Source organism: Podarcis liolepis, assembly GCF_965112155.1.
Source record: "Podarcis liolepis genome assembly, chromosome: 1".
Lineage (NCBI taxonomy): Eukaryota > Metazoa > Chordata > Lepidosauria > Squamata > Lacertidae > Podarcis > Podarcis liolepis.
Window position 1 is genome coordinate 105,332,953 of NC_139554.1, and position 17,868 is coordinate 105,350,820.

The 17,868-nt window shown below is 47.1% G+C and overlaps 1 protein-coding gene and 1 long non-coding RNA gene across 2 annotated transcripts in view; one reads left to right on the forward strand and one right to left on the reverse strand.

Moving 5' to 3' along the window:
- LOC310703258 overlaps positions 1-10,826 on the reverse strand; it is a 331,049-nt gene extending 320,223 nt beyond the window's left edge. The window contains exon 1 of the long non-coding RNA XR_014524043.1: positions 10,617-10,826. This is a non-coding gene — a long non-coding RNA (uncharacterized lncRNA). The remainder of the gene's footprint in view (positions 1-10,616) is intronic.
- GALNT5 (polypeptide N-acetylgalactosaminyltransferase 5) overlaps positions 1,734-17,868 on the forward strand; it is a 34,307-nt gene continuing 18,172 nt past the window's right edge. Inside the window, exons 1-3 of the mRNA XM_083493786.1 lie at positions 1,734-3,691; positions 14,153-14,319; positions 16,092-16,211. Coding sequence (XP_083349912.1) covers positions 2,373-3,691; positions 14,153-14,319; positions 16,092-16,211 — 1,606 coding nt within the window. The 5' untranslated portion in view covers positions 1,734-2,372. The remainder of the gene's footprint in view (positions 3,692-14,152; positions 14,320-16,091; positions 16,212-17,868) is intronic.

Below are 17,868 nucleotides of genomic sequence, written 5' to 3' on the forward strand. Positions count from 1 at the left end.
TGCAAAGCCACTTCTATCAATAGGCAGAGTGAGGCAACTGCCTCAGGCAGATTTTGGTTTTCATGAAAGGGCACAGAACTGTGTTACTCAATTTTTATTTTTACTTTGCGCAGAGATGATATTTGCACTTAACACTGTTTCTGTATGTTGCTGGGGTTTTTAATATATATTTTTTAACTTCATTTTTTATACTTGCCACTAAACACGTATTATTTAGTAGATACCTATATTATTAAGTATCTACATAATACAGTGGTACCTCGGGTTAAGTACTTAATTCGTTCCAGAGGTCCGTACTTAACCTGAAACTGTTCTTAACCTGAAGCACCACTTTAGCTAATGGGGCCTCCTGCTACCGCCGCGCCGCCGGAGCACGATTTCTGTTCTCAACCTGAAGTAAAGTTCTTAACCTGAAGCACTATTTCTGGGTTAGCGGAGTCTGTAACCTGAAGCGTATGTAACCTGAAGGATACGTAACCCAAGGTACCACTGTGGGGGGTGTGTGTGTGTGTGTGTGTGTGTATATATATATGTTAGATATGTACATTATGTCACCTGTTGTGTTACTTTGTTGTAAACTGCCCTGTGGTGTGATATATAAACTCCAACCACACATACTGCTGTTTGATGTGTGTCCCTGCCTCAAACCAGTTTTAGTCCAACTAGAAAACTGGATGTGCAATAAGCAGTAGTGGGAACATAGCCTGAGAGCCATTGTGCCTGTGCATGCAAATGAACAGGAGTTCTAGGGGGGTTGCAGGGCCTGGGAAACTGAAAAAGTCATGTGCGTTGGGTGAAGACATCCTCGCCCTGATGCCAACAATTCTGTACATGCAGATGTGTTTCTCTGTGTTCCAAGCCACTAATGTGAATATACCCTTAGGCCCAGGAGTTTAATGCATGTATTAAACTTCCAGGCCTATCAGGACTTTTCCTGGGCCACAGCCCTCAGAGACCCTGCTCCACCCTCTCAAGTGCTTTTGCCTGAGTGGTGGAAAGCATCCTTGAATTGTGATAGTGCCTCTTTCTTGCCCGGATAGAGCAAGGTAGAGAAATAGGGATGGGCGGGGGTGTATACACCTTTGACTTTTGCCTGGGTGGAATGTAGCCTACTGTACAAAGCTTGAGTCACACCTGTTGCTCCAACCACTTTTTGACTCTGACTCCACCCACTGCTGCACCTGGCCCCACGCAGCACTGGAACACAGACTTCAGAAATTTCCTCTTGAGGGAATGTAGCTGCTTGGTTGAAAACAAGTTATTCAGACCTGCCTTATGCAAAACATCTCTGAAGGGTGGTGTATATATCTTAAGACCCTCTTCCAGGCATCTGGCTGCGATTTCTCAGCAGTGGGGAGCGGGGTGATTTTTTAACATGCTCAGAAGCAAATTATTTCTCAAGGGACACCATTTGTTCCATTGCTGGCAGAGCGGGCTGCGAATGGACACAGCAAAGTCCTATCTTAAAAATGAATAAAGAAAGAGAGAAAGGATATCCTTACTGTATCCCAGAACTGCATGCAACTCTATTTTTTCAAAAAGCTATCACAGTGTCCCAAAAAATGACCCCTTTTCTTGAGGAAGCAAGGCTTGCTTGGTTTTAGTTTTATGATGTATTGTATTTGGTATTCACATTTTGCATATTTCTGTAGCGAACCGCCCTGGGATCTTCGGGTGAAGGGAAAGAATACAAATTTAATAAATAATCACGATACTAATAATCAGAAAGGGAGAATTTTCCCCGTGACAAGCTTCAAACCACAAAGCGGATCTTCGCTGCCCGTGTTTGCAAAGGAGCAACCGGGTCGAGGTCGGGAGGTGGCGGCGGCAGCCAAGGAGCCACGCGGCACTCTCTCAGGAACTTTGCAAAGCTGGAGGTTGTTTGCTGCTCCGGGAAGGTGTTGGGTTACAGAGGAGGAATGAGAGCGGAGAGGGGGTGGGGGAGGCGGGAAGAGAGAAAGGGAGCAATTGCTCCAGCAGCTGATCTGCTGCAGCCGCCTGCAAGGTTCCTTCCCAGCCCAGCCAGGGCAGCGTGCGCCTAGCCTGGAGCAGGAAGGGTCCGGGCGAAGAGGCGAGGCGGGCGGGCAGACCATCAGGCAAGCGGCCCCGGGGGCGCTCGGGCCATGCCGCGTGGCTGCGAGGCGCGCGCCGAGCCCCGGAGACGATGCCACGCAGGCAGAGAGCAACAGGCGGCCGGCGCGGCGGCGGCGGAGGTTCCCCCTAGATCGAGATGCCCAGGGCGGGCAGCGGGGAGCGGCAGCCTCGGCTAGAGCAGCAGGCCTAGGAAGCCTCCCGAGCGGGGAAGGAGGGCCCCAGGAGGCGCCTCCGGCTGTGCCCGGAGCGACCCGAGGAGAACTTTTCTCTCTGCCGAGATGAACAAGCTGCGGAAGCTTTTCCGAGGCAGCGGGCGAGCCTTGGCCTTCATCTTCGCCGCCTCGGTGGTGTGGCTGCTCTTCGACATGGCAGCGCTGCGCCTCTCCTTCGGCGAGATCAACACCCGCGTCCTCAAGGAGGAGATGGTGCGGCGGGAGAGGCTGCGCGGCTGGCGGGAGAAGAGCTTCGACGGCGCCCGACCAAGAGAGGAGCTCCGGGCGCCGCCAGGGGCGCTGCCAAGGGGCCTCGAGGAGGAGAAGGGACGCGGCGGCCCAAGCAAGAAGAGGGGGAAGCCGGGCGCCCAATGGAGGCGCGCAACCCCCCAAGCGGCGGCAGCAGCTCCCAGCCTGCACTGGACGGCCGCCGTCGACGTCCGGAGCCACGCTCCGTCCGCCCCCGCGAAGAAGAAATCGAGCGCGGAGGCCGGCTCCCCTCGCCCGCCGCCCACAAAGCCGCCACTTGCCGGCGGGTCGCCGGGGCGGGCGCTCGACGCTCCTGCCGTCGGAAGCAAAGTCGCCGCCAAAGGGCCCGGGCCGTTAAGCACGGGATCCAGGGGGAGAGAGGCGGCGGTTTTTATACCCGACGGTGGATTAGGGGAGAAAGGCGCCTTGGCTGGATTGCCCACCAACGGAAGCAAATCTGGGGGACCTCGGGGCAGCCCCGGGCTACTGAACGGGCCAAATGTCCCTGCAAAGTGGCCCGGGGGCCTGGATTTGCCTGCCGCTTCGGAAACAGCGCAGAAGTCTCCGGGTGCGCCACGTCCAGGAAAGCTGTCCGAGGAGGAGGAGGCGGCCAGAATTGCCGGTGCAAAAGTCGTCCTGTCTAACCAAGTGGTGCTTATAAGCAAGGAGGGAGCGCGGGTGGTCTCCGCGGCCGCGCAGGCTCCCGAAGGCGGAGGACGTGGAGCCGTCGGGGAAAAGGCGCGAGTGACTGCCGGCAAAATCCAAGAGGGCCCGAGAGCGGCGGGGGCGACCCAGGAGGTCGCTGTTAAGGGAGCGGCGGCGACCCTAAAAGTTATTCCAGTTGGAAGGGCTGAGCTAGGGAAGGCGGATGGGACTCGTTCCGCCCATCAGGACCAATCAAGGCAAACCAATAGGACCCATTTCACAGAAAGGGCCAAGCTACACAAAGTGTTGACTATTGATAGGACCTTGGCCCCAAGGGACCCCAAAGCGCTGGGTCAGTATGGGCGCCCGGCGGTGGTCCCAGGCGAGAAGGAAGAGGAGGCGAAAAGGAGGTGGAAGGAGGGGAACTTCAATGTCTTCCTAAGTGACCTTATCCCACTAGACCGAGCCATCGAGGACACGAGGCCCGCTGGGTAAGAGACCCGATTTCTTGCCTTGCACAAGTCTAGACTTGGGCTAGCATGAAGTGCCCAGAGATCAAATGGATTATATGCCAGTTGCTTAGCGTTAGTTGCCAATAAATTTTGAGCAGCAATGGAAACATTAACATTTAGTGTAAAAAGAAACCCATCCCCATTCATTTTATGGGAAGCCACAACAATGCTTTTCATATACTGGGTGCAAGTACTACCTTTGTACAGTGGTACCTTGGCTGTCGAACGGCTTGGCTCCCAAACACATTGGCTCCCGAATGCTACAAATCTGGAAGTAAGTGTTCCAGTTTGCGAACGTTTTTTGGAAGCTGTACGTCCAATGCGGCTTCTGATTGAGTACAGGAAGCGTCTGCAGCCAATCAGAATCTGCACCTTGGTTTTCGAACAGTTCCGGGAGTCGAATGGACTCACAGAACGGATTAAGTGCAACAACCAAGTACCACTGTACACAGTTTTAAAACTGGCTCCCACTTTAACCTAAAGTATCAACTGGAAACAAGCATCCTATATAGTCTTAATTAATCCAAATTAACACGTTAATTTAATATGTGTGTTTATAATAACCGTTTCTTAAATTTTAACATCCAGCCTTACACACGCTAGCATGCAAAAATGATAATAATATACTTATAGTAAACAAATCCCTGTGTCCCTGAATAATGCTACCTTTTTCCTGCAGCTAAGCTGCGAATTGAGCTTTAAGGTTCTCAATGAACCCTGTTTTCTGGCTCACACTAGCTCTCCAAATCAGGACCACGTTGTTGATAGGTAATCACTGTACCTATAGGATGTATATAGGATGAAAAGTTTCATTACTATATTGCCTGGCTTCATAGTTCATGGCATTGTAGCTGTTCTCTATAGCGGTGGCTTGATTAATAAACAGTCCGGTGATAGGTTCTTCCTATATTGTATATATAGATACAGTGGTACCTCTGGATGCAAACGGGATCCATTCCAGAGCCCTGTTCGCATCCTGAAGCGAACATAACACGCAACTGCGCATCTGCATGTGCGCGGGTCACGTTTCACCGCTTCCACGCATGCGCGTGACATCATTTTGAGCGTCTGCGCATGTGTGAGCGGCAAAACCTGGAAGTAACGCGCTCCGTTACCTCTGGGTCACCGCAGAGCGCAACCCGAAAATATTCATCCTGGAGCTACTTCAGCCCAAGGTATGACTGTAACAGGTCCTGGCTTGGTTGAGTGCTAACCTAACCTGAGCACTAGGTGGCAGTAGAATTGAAGAAATGTCTGGAACAGGATGCTCTTAGGTCTGTTGAGGTGTTCTGTGTAACCCAAGAAAATTACAGTAACAAAAAGAACATGCAGGGCAATGGAGTGTTTAATTCAGAGTGGGATTGCTCTTTTAGCTACACCCCCAACATCATGTCTCCTCCTACCAAGTGTGTGTTGCACAAAAAGCCTCAACAAGCAAACAGCTATGTACATGTTTCCTTGGCACCTCTACATGCGAGCAGCTGTTGGACTACAACTCCCATCCCCCCCCAGCCAGCATGTCCAGTGGTCAAGGATTATGGGAGTTGTAGTCCATGCCATCTGGAGGTCCAAAGGGTCCATCGCTCTAATCATTGATCACACTAGGACTCCATCCTGGAAGATGAGGTTTTTCTACCGTGAATCATTTTGACATGTGTTGGCAATATATAGAATATCTGTTAAGCTCCTCTAATGGCAAGGAAGCACTTCAAGAGGGAGCTTTCCTTGCTGGATTTGATGCTGGGAGTGAGCTGATTCTCTGCATTTCTTGATTGCGGCACTCAGTATAGAGTGAGGTGGGGGGGCAGGTATATTTTCCAGAGCGGCTGTGGATTGTTCTAATATTTTCTGTTTGCGCAGTAGTTCAGCCTGAGAGCCATTATTATAAACTCTCAAGAGTTAAGTGGGGGAATTCTCCCAGGCAAATCCAGCGCATTGCTGTAAGAGGAGACAAAGTCAACTCTTTTGAAGGGCGATGTGGAGGAACTCAAACATTGGGACGTGGCTCAGCCGCTGCTCAAGTGCATGAGGGCTGGGAGAAATAATGGGAAGATGCTTGAGCTTCACTGATCCCTTACACTGAATTCAAGCAGCACAATCTGAAGAAGTTTTGCTCAGAAGCCAGTCATACTTATTCCAATAGGACCTGCTCCCTAATCTAATTGTTGGCCAATTGCAGCATTGAGGAACCTCCAGCCCGCAGGCCTAATGAACACCCCCTCAGCTTCCTCAACCAAGTCACCCATCTGCCCTACCCTTCATAGAATTGTACAGTTGAAAGAAACCACAAGGGCCATTTAGCCCAACCCTCTGTAGTGCAGGAATCTTTTGACCAACACAGGGCTCAAACTCACAACCCTGAGATTAAGAATATCATGCTCTAACAACTGAGCTGTCCCAGAGGCCGTGTATGTCGTCAGATGTGTGTCTAGGCCCAAACGGGGTTTGTGGAGCCCCATGCATTGCTTTTTGCAAACCCTGGCCATCAGCTGACCAGCAGGACTCTCATAGAACGGTGCACATCCCTTTGAACACCTGACAATCGGCTGATGGTTGGTGCTTGCACCGCGCTGCATATAAGCTCTGTGCAAGCTCCGAAGATCAGCAGATTGTTAGCACTACAAAGTTTCATGAGAAGCTTATTCCCCTCCTCCAATTTTAATTTTAAACCCCGTGGGCAAAATCATTCTGATGCCAGGTGGTTTTACAGGTGAGGGGCTGCCAACGTGAAACGTGGCGGGTGGGGACAGAAGGATCCGGGCAGCTGACCGGATCTAGTTCCTTGCCCTTTATCTGTCATGTTTCGTTAGCACTGATTACATTGCCTTTTGATAAGATAAAGTGGCTTGTAAAACATTTTCAATGAATAGATGTGCCTGTTGTTGCTAGTCCTACCATTAGGCAGTGTGAGGCGGCAGCCTCAGGCGGTAGAAGCTGGGAGGGCAGAGCAGGGCATGGCCTGCTCTGTGCCGCTCCCTAAGCTAGCTAGCTGCCCTCAGATGTATAGGAGGACTCACATTTTTAGAGCTGAGGTAAGGTTTGATGGCCAGTCTTGTCAGCTTCTCGATATGGAATTGTGCGGGAGGGAACGCCATCTCACCCTTTGCCTCAGGCAGCAAAATGTTCTGGTCCGGCCCTGAGTATTACCTCATTAAGTGGCCATAGGATTGTGGCCTGAGCCACTAGAGTAAGCTGTTCTGCTATCCTATTCTTTCTTAATCGAAAGTCCCACAACAGCATAAATCTGCAGGGCGTGTGCGCTCAGGGCGCTGTGTCAGAGTCCAAAGTAGAAGTGGTGTCTACGGAAATGAGCCTGCAGTTTTCTCGGTCAAGATGACCAGCCCAGCTGTGGGAGTGTTAATTCAGGCATCGGAGTACACACAGAAAACTGGAAAGTTGTCCATCAGATTAGGTAGCCTGCATTGTTACCGCAAAGCTAGCAGAACAGTTAGTGACGCACTTGGGGGGGGGGGGAGACTGTTTCTTTTTGCAGCCTTGAATACGGAGCACAAGGATTTCCTCTTTTTTTTTTTTTTGCTTAGCTTATCAGCTTTGGAGAAGGAACGTTCCTGCCCATGAGGGAAATCAATTGCCAAATTGTGTCAGGTGCGACAAGGAAGTTGTGCGAGTGTATTGTTGGCGCTGAACAAGTTTCTCCACTGTGAACATGCGGAAAAGTTTGCTTTGGCAAACAAGTATTTCCTCTAAAATCTGCCTAGGGTGGTGGATGTTGCTGGTTTTTTAAAAAAAACCCACACTCTCCTCCTCCTCCTCCTCTTCTTCTTCTTCTTCTTCTTCTTCTTCTTCTTCTTCTTCTTACGTTTTATTTAAAATGCCCTGGGAGTTTGTTTTATCCTAGTGCAGGGCTTGAGGTAATGCTTCTACTGAGGTAATACATTTAAAGCACATATTGTCTCCCTCCCCCAGGAATCGTGGGAACTGTAGTTTACCCCCTCGCACATACAGAGACAGCTATTATTCCCAGCACCCTTAACAAACTACAGTTCCCAGCGTTCTTTGAGGGAGAAATAAGTTTTAAATGTATGGTGTGAATGTAGCCAAGAGCTACATTGCCTCAGGAGCAATTTGTTTGGGGGGAGGGCAGGGCCAGGTAGGTGAGGTCCAAATCCAAAGTTGTTATGGCCCTCTTTCTTTCTTTCTTTCTTTCTTTCTTTCTTTCTTTCTTTCTTTCTTTCTCTCTCTCCCTCCCTCTTTCTTTCTTTCTTTCTTTCTTTCTTTCTTTCTTTCTGCCACCTCCTTTTCTATTTGTATTTTTTTGCGTCTCGTTCTGCTACCCCTTCCTCCACCCACCTTTCCCCCTTCTTCCTTGTCACTCAGGTGAAATTGTCCCGGGGGTGTAGGTACCCCACCTCTTCTCTACTGCAAGGACAATCCTGGTATAACACAGTGAGGCTTTGTTTAGGCTTCTCAGCCTCCCCGGCTGCTAAGCGGAGCAGCCGCCACAGACACTTTCCTGCATATCCTCCAGCCTCCAGAGCTTCAACTCTAGTTATTTTGGTCTGGATTAGAGAGAGACCTGGAGAGCAGAGGGGAATAGGGATTTAGAGGCTTTTTAGAGGGTGCTCTCCCATTTTACGCAATTACACTTAGGTGCATGAGGGCCCGGGACGTAACCCCTGTGTAAGTGGAGGTGATGCTTGCACCATATATTACAGGTTCACCTTCTATGCGCCTACCTTATAGCCCAGCAGTGAATGTACCTGCCTTATACCAGGTCAGGCCATTTGTTCATCAAGTCAAGATTCTCTACTCCTGACGGCTGTAGCTCTCCGGCATTTTTTCCACCATCTCTCTCTCTCTCTCTCTCTCTCTCTCTCTCTCTCTCTCTCTCTCTCTCTCCTCTCTCTTTCTTTCTTTCTAACTTCCCTTGCTGTGAAGCCTGCTTGGAAATTTCAGCCGTCTCCCCAAACAAAAACGTCCCAGAGGCAAGGGAGGCAAAGATACGGATATGGGGGGAACAACAACCACATAAAACATTCTCAAGGAACAATTGAGAGAATTGACTCTGTGAGAAGTTCTTTGGTAAGATGCTGTGGCCTTCTCAAGATCCCCTTGAAGATATTGGAGCTTAGGGAACGAAGGCCCCCCTTAAGGCACCAAATCAGGCCCACCAATGAATTGCAAATAGGAATGGAGAGAAATGCTTTTCCCTCAGCCTTTTGTTCAAGCAGGAAAGACTCAGACCTGACCCAGCCCTTTGCCTCCTCCTCCTTTTTACTGCCATGAAATGAAATGACAAATTCATTGAAATAGGAGAAATTTTTATCGCCCCCTCAGATCTGCAGATTTTGTTCTGTTCCTTCTTGATATATAGGCCTAGTGGGCTACATTCAGACCTTGTTGCTTTGCAGACATCAGCATTTGCCGGCTTAGGTAGAGCGAAAGGAGAGGCTTTTATTTTGACAAGCTAACGACAACAACAAAAGTTTTGCAAATACAGTAGTACCTCGGGTTAAGTACTTAATTCGTTCCGGAGGTCCGTACTTAACCTGAAACTGTTCTTAACCTGAAGCACCACTTTAGCTAATGGGGCCTCCCGCTGCTTCCGCACCGCCGGAGCCCGATTTCTGTTCTTATCCTGAAGCAAAGTTCTTAACCCGAGGTACTATTCCTGGGTTAGCGGAGTGTGTAACCTGAAGCATATGTAACCTGAAGCATATGTAACCCGAGGTACCACTGTATTATTATGGTTGCTAGTTAGTCGCTTTGCTCTAAGACAGTGTTTTTCAACCTTTTTTTGGCAAAGACACACTTGTTTCATGAAAAAAAATCACGAGGAACACCACCATTAGAAAATGTTAAAAAATTTAACTCTGTGCCTATATTGACTATATATAAAGTAATTCTCTTGAATAGGAATCAAATAAACACAAAGAAAGTATTTTATAATTACTTTATTATGAAATAGTAAGTAAACAGAAATGTGAAAAATTATAAAATACTTTATTTTTAAATCTTTTGAATTTTTCAATTTTTCCCACGGCACACCAGGCAACATCTCGCGGCACACTAGTGTTGAAAAACACTGCTCTAAGAAATGTCTCAAAGGAGTCCCTTTGAGACATTTCTTAGAGCAAAGCGACTAACTAGCAGCCATAATAATACAGTGGTACACAACAGAACAGAACACAACAGAAATACGAAAACCGGTTGTAGTAAACACAGAGGGAGGAGGAGAGAGGGATGCATTGGTCAAAGTCCTTGCATTGAATTGGGCTGCCAGCAAGCATCCCCAGGGAGAACGTTTCCTAGCTGGGTTGCAACAACTGAGAAGACCCTCTCCAGTCACCACCCATGTAACCTTACATGGCAGGGGTGCCTGGGGAATGGCTTCAGAAGCAGTTGCAATGTTCTGTTTTGCATTTTTTATATTTAACATTTAAAGTACCCTTTTTGCCAGTAAAACAATTGGCCTACTTCAAGGTTTTAACTTAACTGGCCCTGCAGCTCCCAGACTCAGCAGCCTGCTTTGGCCGCAGTGTTCCACAGTGTATTTATATAATCATGATTAACAAGGACAAATGGCTACACACCGGCTAAGGAAGTATTGTTGGTGCTAAATAGGCATTTTAGCTGTTTTTCCTTATTGCTGGAGTCTTAACGTTTCAGCGTTTTATATCTTCTCACATTCCTACTTCTATGAAACATGGAGAAACGACTGTAATTTCTTTCTTAAAGGATTTCACACATCTGGCCTGCAGCCACTAGAGTGCACTAGAAATCTATTTTCCACCGCTTCCGGAATAAAACTAGGATTGTTTGTATCTGTTTCCAAACTGAAAATCACTTCGGAATACAGTCATACCTCATGTTACGTTTGCTTCAGGTTGCATCCCGTGGCGACCCAGAAGTACCAGAAAGGGTTACTTCCAGGTTTCGCCACATGCGCAGATGTGCAAAATGACCGCATGCGCAGAAGCGGCAAATCGCGATGCGCAGATGCGGGTTGCGTTCTGCTCAGGTTGCAAACGGGCCTCTGGAACAGATCCCGTTCGCAACCAGAGGTACCCCTGTACTGTATTGAGCTTGCATTCTGTTCTAAGGAGCCCCCAGTGTTAGTTTAACTACAGTAATTAGATGAGACTCTGAAATTTGTTTTGTGTGTGTGGCTTTTCACCCTCCCCTCTTCGTAGTGGTTGTGACAGCAGTGGAGAGATTCAGAAGAAGGGCTCACTTCAGTCCCTTAGTGCTGACATCCTAGACTCAAGGGACCATAGGTTTATAGTTCCCATGGCTCCTGGGCATGTGAGGAGCTATGGGAACTACATTTCCCTTGGCCCATTGTACCTAGGCCTAACAGAGGTTCCATTTTGAACCTTCCAGGAAGGAATTGCTTCCTCACGAAGTACACACTTAAACTGGAGAGAACTCTCTCCCACAAGGAGGCAGTGATAGCGACCAACTTGGACAGCTTTAAAAGAGGATTAGTCCAGTTCATTGTGCTTTGCCGCCACAATCGGAGACAGTATCTTTCTGAAAAGCAGTCGCTGGAAACCGCTAGAGGGGGACAGTGCTCCTGAGCTCAGGTCCTACCTGTCTGCTTGCTGTGGGCATCTGGTGGGCCATTGGGAGAACAGTGTTTGAGGTGGTCTAAGAGCTCTTTTGTGTTTAAAACTGTGCTGCATGTTTTACACATTGCTGTTATTACCGTTTGTTTACTGTTCCGCCTCCAAGGTGTGTGTATCACATCATGCCATTTCTCCAGTGTTAGAAACTCATATGCACAAGCTAGGTGCCAAATGGCTCCTTAAAAACAAGGTTGCAGGTGCCAGAAAGGAAATGTCTAGCTGTCATTTTTGGCCAAGAAGGCTCTAAAGTCTTTTTTTTATTATTTTTAAGGATGGGCTGTCTTTCACTGATTATCAGTTAAGCATCTGGCTAGTTCAGATGACAACCTTGAGCTAGGTTAAGAGCTTTGAGAACTTTATCCAGGGACAGTCCACATACATATTTGTCGACTCCTATGTCTTTTTTTCTTAATGGTGACACAGACCATTCAAAATGTAAGAATATTCTGCACAACTGTGAGCAGGGCAGTGGGCTGGAGTAAGTGAAGGCAAGCTACAACAATTAGCTGTGATGTTTTTCATTGCTCCTGCTCAGGCTGCACAGAAAAAGCGTTTCGCTTCCAGAAATTCGTTCTGATGGTGCAGATAAAACATAACTGATAGAATTCTATGGGATGTGGTGTGAGAAAACAGCCAAGATCCAAAACTCCCCAGGCATGCACCTCCAGCTGGTGATGTCAGGCGCCATCCTGGCACCCAGGCATCTTCACTTGGACGCAAGTGGTCAATAGTCAGGCATAAAATGCACCTGGCGCCTGGCTAATTTCAAACACTGCATTTCTCCACCCAGCCCTCAAAAACTCTTGAGAGGAAGTATTACCCCAAAAGTCCCCAAGTCAGCCAGTGAGATCTATGGTTAAGGGAGGATATGTACTCATATTTTCCCGGTCCTGATATTGTATCTGCTACTCCACCCTGCCACATACAACTCCACAGCTTTTTAGACGTGCTTTTTATCTACCATGTTTTTGCTGGTCGCCCATAAGTTGTCACAGTGCAGGTAGATAATGAACAGTTGCCTGTTGCAATGCCAATCAGGCAGCGAGATGGATGTCAGGAGTGCAGGCAAGCCATGCATTGCTTTTCTCTTTAAATAGCCACTGGATGCTTTTTCTGTTTGTTAGCTTATACCACGGGATTCACACACATGCCGCCCTCCACAGCTGGCTTCCATATACTGCAAAACCCACAGGACATCTGCTCTTTCACTTCTCCTGACTTCCAGTTCATTATAGCACACTGCACTTGCCAAGCCATTTAAAAAAAAGTTACTGCTCTGGAAAAATCATTTGTGCGTCTTGGTTTTTCAAGACTAGGTTGGCCACCCTGCTTGTTCTGAGCTCTCTTAAACACAGAAGCTGAGAAGCAGCAACACAGGCTGTAGACTAGATCAGTGGTTCCAAATTGGTGGCCAGTGGACCCCAGGGGGGTCCGCATAACCCACACAGGGCGTCCTTGACACCATTCACATAACAAGAGCTATTACAGAGATACCAAGTTTTTCAAACATTAGGGGCTACGTAGCTTGGCTTTTGAAAAACAGGGGGTCTGCAGTACTTACCGTATTTTTCGCTCTATAAGACGCACCCGACCATAAGATGCACCTAGTTTTAGAGGAGGAGAACAAGAAAAAAAATATTCACTCCCTCTCTGCTCAGCGCCTCTCCAGCAAAGCGAGAGGAGAAACGGAAGGGGCTCCATTTCTCCTCGCGCTTCGCTGAAGGGGCCCTGCGTGGAGAGGGAAAGCTGCACAGTGCCTCTCCAGCGAAGTGAAGCCAGGAGAGCAAGAGGGATCGGTGCGAAGCCTCCTAAGCACAGTGGGAGCGCTCCCGCTGCACTCAGGAGGCTTTGGGCAGCTATCCCTGAAGCCAGGAGAGCAAGAGGGATCGGTGTGCACCGATCCCTCTTGCTCTCCTGGCTTCAGGGATAGCTGCGCAGCCTGTATTCGCTCCATAAGACGCACACACATTTCCCCTTACTTTTTAGGAGGGGGAAAGTGTGTCTTATAGAGCAAAAAATACGGTAGCTAATTGGGTACCACTGGTCTAGGTGATGATGATGGTGATGGTGATGTTTTGATCGAGTCTGCCCGAGTGGCAAAAAAATCAGGAATTATAGCAACTAATCCCTGTATCTTATGAAGTTCCTCTCCATTAAAAGGAGACTCATTAACATAGTCTATTTTTATTGATGTTAGCTCCTGATGGGAAAGTACAACCACTTCCTCTCTTGCCTGCTCAACCCCTGATGTCGGTGCTGACCAGCATCATAGTGCTACATGGAAATTTGCTCCTTGGTTCCCTTCGTTCCTTTCGGTTGAAAACATCACTAGCATTTATTTGGATTTTATCATGGGTTGCCAAGGCAGATTGAAACAATAAAATCACCAATCAAAAAAACAGTTACGACCGTAAAATAAGAGAAGCAGAAAACAATTACAAACATTTCCATACATAAAAACAGTGGGAAATAGTTCCAGTGCAGATGCAGGCTGTGATAAAGGCTTTGTTGAAAGAGGAAGGCAATCTGTAGGCTCCAAAAAGACAGCAGAGGCAGCAGCTGTCTATTACGGAATGGGAGGAGGGGATTCCAAACGGTAGGTGCAACCACGCTAAAGGCTCTGTTTCTATATCATATGGAATGGACTTCCTGGTAAGGCAGAGTCTGCAAGAGACCCCCTTCTGCAGAGCACAGTGATCAACTGTGTATATAAAGGGTGAGGCAATCTTGAGGTAAAATGTTTTATGGCAAGTTGTTAGAAACGCCAACCCTCCATTCTTTTTTGCATGTGCTTTTACCCATGTGTGTGCGCTGCTTCAGTGCCATTTATGCCTGTTTCTGTTCGCTACAGATGTAGAGATCTTCTCGTCCACAACAACCTTCCCACCACCAGCATCATCATATGCTTTGTTGACGAAGTGTGGTCCACCCTCTTGCGCTCTGTTCACAGTGTCCTCAACCGCTCCCCTCCTCAGTTTATTAAAGAGGTTATTCTGGTGGATGACTTCAGCACAAAAGGTTGGTTGGTCTTTCCCAGTGTGTTTCGGCTTACTGAGTGTCCTGTTTTCCAAGCCGTTTTGCTCTTTTAAAAATGCTGTCAGGTTTTTTGTTTTGTTTCATTTTTAAGGTTGCCATTTATTTATTTAGAAAATTTGCTCAAAAGAATCCCAAAGAAGAAAACAAAACTCAAACCAATCCAATTATATATAAACCATGACTAAAATACACAAACCCAGTGAAAAAACAAATATGTGTAAAACTATCACTAAATATCAAGATGAAAACAATAAAACAAATGTAACTTAATACAAGTGGTTGTTGTGATAGTCTAGTGAAATTCTGTTGCCTTACATTTCCTTGTGAGCTCAAACTGGTTTGGTTTGGTTTGGTTTGGTTTGGTTTGGTTTGGTTTGGTTTGGTTTGGTTCCTATAGATGACATTTTATTTCTGTATACAAAAAAAAAAGACAATTAGAATACAGTTGTACCTTGGAAGTCGAACGGAATCCATTCTGGAAGTCCATTAGACTTTCAAAACATTTGGAAACCAAAGTGCAGCTTCTGATTGGCTGAAGGAAGTTCCTGCAGCCAATCAGAAGCCGCGGAAGCCCTGTTGGACATTTGGCATCCAAAATAATGTTTGAAAACTGGAACATTCCAGGATTTGATCATTCAGGAGCCGATTTGTTTGGGAGCCAAGGCGTTTGAGTTCCAAGGTACGACTACGTGTATCCTGAAAGTAAGGACCCCTGACCATTAGCTTCAGTTGCGTATGACTCTAGGGTTGCAGCACTCATCTCACTTTATAGGCCGAGGGAGCCGATGTACAGCTTCCAGGTCATGTGGCCAGCATGACTAAGCCACTTATGGCAAATCAGAGCAGCGCACGAAAACACAATTTACCTTCCCGCCGGAGCGGTACCTATTTATCTACTTGCACTTTGACGTGCTTTCGAACTGCTAGGTTGGCAGGAGCAGGGACCGAGCAACGGGAGCTCACCCTGTCGCAGGGATTCGAGCCGCCAACCTTCTGATCTGCAAGCCCTAGGCTCTGTGGTTTAGACCACAGCACCACCCAAGTCCCTTATCCTGAAAATATATTTGGCCTAAAAGAGGGCAGACCAGGGACCCACTGTTCTGTGGGTTGGTTTCTTCTGATGATCATAGATTTGATTCTACCTGTTACTGGGGCCTTATTGCGAGTCCATCACTCAATCCAATGCCCTTACTCAATGCAAGGAATCCATAGCTACAGCATCCCAGCAGATGGGTGACCAGTCTTCTTGGAAGACCTCCGGTGAGGAGGAGCCCCAGTCCCACCCCTCTGATAATGGTTCTGGTGTCAAACTGTTCTTAATGTTAAAATGTTTCTTGTAACGTTCAGTTGAAATCTTATGTGAGTTATCACTTCTCCACTCAGCTTGAGAGAAACCGCTATGTAGTCGCACTATGGATGCAGCTTAAGAGATGTTAACTTTGGGAGGATTATTGAAAGGAAATAAATGTGTCAATTAGTGCTTAAAAAGCAAAGTATTTTTGGGAGGTGACAATTCATATGTAATGAAGGTAACATGGCAGCAAGTGAGTGTTGGGTGGGGAGCCAGGGGAAGGGGGTCCACCGTTCCTGTCATGGCTGTCAGAAGAAGGGAACCAATGTTTGTTTTCCACTGTCTCTCCTCCAGCAGCCTGAACAAGTGGCAGTGGCTGAGGGCTGGTTGGTTCCTCTTTATTTCTTGCTCATAGGCACGAATCGGTGGTCCATTTCCTTGCTTCTCTTCTGTTCTGTTTTAGCATACCTCAAGGACAAACTAGACCAGTACATGGCCCAGTTTCCCAAAGTCCGGATCCTTCATCTCAAGGAAAGGCATGGTTTAATACGAGCTAGACTAGCGGGAGCAGAGATTGCCAAAGGTAAAAAGAGTTGCATTTTATCATCAAAGTGCAGTTTGTTATTTGCTGTTGTTGTTGTTTAAAAAAAGGCAGAAGTCACTGGAAGCAATCCAATGGAAATTTGACTCATTGCACTGACATCTGTGGAACTAAATGGGTCCAATCAGAAGTTAAGTGCCATTCTGATAAATGGGACTCTCTCCCAGAAAAGTGTGCGTAAGAATATTGCTTTAATTCATTGGGATGTAGGCATGCTTAACCTTCACTGGACTGTACCTGATCGCCAAACAATTTTAAAATGCGCACTAAAATCAGAATAATAGAAGGCGGATATTTCCCCCCACCAGTCATGTAGATTCAGTAGTACTACAAAGGTGACACCAGATATTCTCTTCCTTTTGATTCTCCCCCCCCAAAAAAAAAACATAGTGAGTTAAAATATGTTTTAAAAACATTTCCTGAAAACCTCTTTAACTGTGAGAACATTCATTTTTTTAAAAAAATCTTTATTTGGTGCTTTCAGCATTCCCCCTTTCTGGTATCAACTGGAAATCAGGTCATGAACAGGTTAATGTCAAAACATTTTAAAATCACAGAGATTATTGTTCCCTGATGATGACATGGGAGAAGGGGGCAAACAAGACTACAGTGGTACCTCGGGTTACATACGCTTCAGGTTACATACACTTCAGGTTATAGACTCCGCTAACCCAGCAGCAGCAGGAGGGCCCATTAGCTAAAGTGGTGCTTCAGGTTAAGAACAGTTTCAGGTTAAGTACGGACCTCCGGAACGAATTAAGTATTTAACCCGAGGTACCACTGTAATTGAAAATGAGGACAGTGCTTCCTGAATCAGTCACACAGGCGATCTTAACCCACGAGGAGTCATGAAACCACTACAGACAATACAACTGTGATAGAGGGAAAATAAGGTGCATTGGGAGAAGAGGGTCCTGGGTGCATCCCAATGTAAACACAGGTTTCTCCAGGTGACATAAAATAGCAGCATTTTAAGCTATGTTATACTGAGTCACATCATTGGTCCATCTAGCTCCCTGTTGTCTGCACTGGTTGACTGTTAATTCCCCTTTGCTGTTTCTGTGTGAAAATCTGATAAGTAAAAAAGGGGAGAACCCAGATAAAATGAGAGGGTGTCATTATGATGAGGGTGACAACATGTCGATGCTACACAAAACTTGTGTGCATGAGCAGCACCAAGTCCACAAAAAACTGCTGCGTGGAAGCACTCTTACTTAAGCTGAGAAACAGTGAGTTGGGCATTGTCCTCCCTGGCTGTGTGTGGATGTTCTCCTAGATCTCTTTCTTCAATAGGACACCAAGAAGAATTCTGCTACTATTATCTCGTACAGTGGTACCTCGGGTTACATACGCTTCAGGTTACATCTCCGCTAACACAGAAATAGTGCTTCAGGTTAAGAACTTTGCTTCAGGATGAGAACAGAAATTGTGCTCCGGTGGCGTGGCAGCAGCAGGAGGCCCCATTAGCTAAAGTGGTGCTTCAGGTTAAGAGCAGTTTTAGGTTAAGAATGTACCTCCAGAACAAATTAAGTACTTAACCTGAGGTACCACTGTACACACACCCAGCAATGTTTTCACAAGAGGCTATCAAGTATGATGGATGAGGAGCCTGTGGGCTTTCAGACTGTGCTGGCCTACA